At 30.7% G+C, this 2,587-nt stretch overlaps 1 protein-coding gene across 1 annotated transcript in view; it reads left to right on the forward strand.

Annotated features, from left to right (window-relative positions):
* LOC105622987 (zinc finger protein 420-like) overlaps nt 1-2,587 on the forward strand; it is a 75,127-nt gene that overhangs the window by 54,501 nt on the left and 18,039 nt on the right. The window contains exon 13 of the mRNA XM_012204389.1: nt 1,134-1,400. Coding sequence (XP_012059779.1) covers nt 1,134-1,400 — 267 coding nt within the window. The remainder of the gene's footprint in view (nt 1-1,133; nt 1,401-2,587) is intronic.

Below are 2,587 nucleotides of genomic sequence, written 5' to 3' on the forward strand. Positions count from 1 at the left end.
TAACTAACTAACTAACTACTAACTAACTACTAACTAACTACTACTAACTCTAACTACTACTACTACTAACTACTAACTACTACACTACACTACACACACACTACACACACACACACACACACACACACACACACACACACACACACACACACACACACACACACACACACACACACACACACACACACACACACACACACACACACACACACACACACACACACATAGATATTAAAATATCTCATATGGTTTTTAAATTGAATTGCCCTATCTGCCAAATTTTAAAGAAGTCGATCGATACATCGCCAAATATGTGCATCCTTTTCTAAATGAGGACTACCCTCCCATTTCTCGAATGCACGATCAAGAGATACTATATCTGTATTTTTTACCAGATAGTGGTTTTTAATGTTCACGAAATAAAAAAGAAGAGATGAAATTCGGGAATGAAGACCTGTTTTATCTAGGGTACATTCGCTTTTCAAACTCACTAAAATCATTAGATTTATAAAGTACCGCAATAAAGTTCTGTTGCGTCAATATGGCGGAAGTGCACATAGTACACGATTTTAAGTATACAACGTGCAAAATTTTTGTAGACATTTATCGGTATCTGCTCTTCTTTGCAAAATGTTGAGATTATTTCACGTGTATTTCATTTTTTGAATTGTACTTACATGTATCCACTTTTATGCACTAAACTTTTGCATAAATAAACCTGTGTCATATGTATCAGTAATAGTCAACTTATATCTGACAAAATCAATGTTACCAAAATTAATATGGCTGTATACGGTGTCAATCAATCATCAATTGAATGATGTCAATTGAATTCGTCCATTTCAATTTTCAATTAAATGTCTTTTAATTAATTCTGCTTGAATCAATCGTCAATCGAAAAGTTTTAATTGAATTTGTTTAAATCAATCATCAATTGAATTCGCTCATTTCAATTTTCAATTAAACATCTTTTAATTATTTTTGTTTTCGTTAATTATTAATTTTAAAAACTTTAATAAAATGAACAACCCTGATTTTTACACACTAACAATCTGTATTAGCTCTAAAAGATTTTTTTTGTTTTATTGATTCATTAGAATTAATTTGAATTATTCGGAATGTATTATTTTCAGATCACGGATGAATACGGAAATCCAATTCCATTGTCCATTCAAGAGACTCGACAGCTTCTCTCTCAAGGACATTTTATCAGCCAATTGAATGACAGTCAGATTATTAGAGTTCATCCTGGAATGTTTGCGCAACAACTCCAAACCTTAAATATCCATGTCGATGAAGATACTATAGATGAAAGCGGAATCATGCGTCCGAACATGACCAAGAACGAGACGATATCGGCAATTCAAGCAGATGCAGCAGCAATCGTCCAGGCGCTTGAGGTAATTTCTAGTATAAATAATAATGGAGTTAATATAGTGCAGCTTCATCTTTTGTAAGATTCTATTGCTAGACACAATTAGAGTGGCATATAGAACCTTAAAGTAGCAGTAAGATGTAAGCAATAATGAAATGTTGGATTGGCTACTATTTACGTTATGGCCTTATGGTTTTTATTATGATTAATCAATTCGCTTACGTTTTATTGTTTAAATATTTTTATGCCATGGCTCTTACTGCTTTGTTTTACTTTTCACACCGTAATATATAATATACATAATATACAAATGGAATTTTTATATTTTTCATCCTCTTATATTAAAGCCTCTCTCATTTCTACAAGCATATTAATTTTTCATATAATTTCTAGTGCGATCTAAGTTTTAAACGTACGAAATCTAAAACTCTTATATGTAACATATGCTGTCACGAATCGATTGCAGAAGTTCATCACGAAACTAAATTTTTCAATTTTCTTTTGTTGTTTGTATGAAATTATTGTCTGTCATTTTGTTAATTATGGCAAAGAATTTTTATCTGATATAAATACAATTAAAAGATTGGAGGATCTGAAAAGTAATAACATTTGATGGGTAAAATATCAGGATAACTTCAGCATTCCTTTAAAAGGATCCTAAAGACAATTAGTCATATTGAAAATAGCATTTACACACGGACGATTTATGCATCATTGACACTATATAATTATCTTACTCACACACGTCACACATACACATACACATAAATCTTCATATAACAATTACGTTTTAATTAGACATTTAAGTTCAATTTTAAGAACTCCATACTATTTCTTCAAATTACTAGCCTGTGGATTACTATTTCGTAAGTACAGATTGCACAGCTTTTATATGAAATAAATGTTGACATGACGTGACAGTTTTGGAGCGCTATATTTTATTGGACTAAGAAATAGTAAAGAAAAGCTCAATTTCGAAATTTTTTGTCATTCTCAGCATTGAATTCACCTTATAGACACGTATTAATGTATAGACACGTATTAATGTATATACTTTAATCCTAGAAAAAGATTTTCAAATCAGTAAAAGAAGAAAAAAGTTAAGTTATACAAAAATTATATTATTAATTATAGGATCCTACAGACATTGACAGTACAGATAATACAGACATATCCAGACAGTACAGACAAGTAAAAGTTAAAGCTTATTAA

The sequence above is a fragment of the Atta cephalotes genome, assembly GCF_000143395.1.
Source record: "Atta cephalotes unplaced genomic scaffold scaffold00051, whole genome shotgun sequence".
NCBI classification, from domain to species: Eukaryota; Metazoa; Arthropoda; class Insecta; order Hymenoptera; family Formicidae; genus Atta; species Atta cephalotes.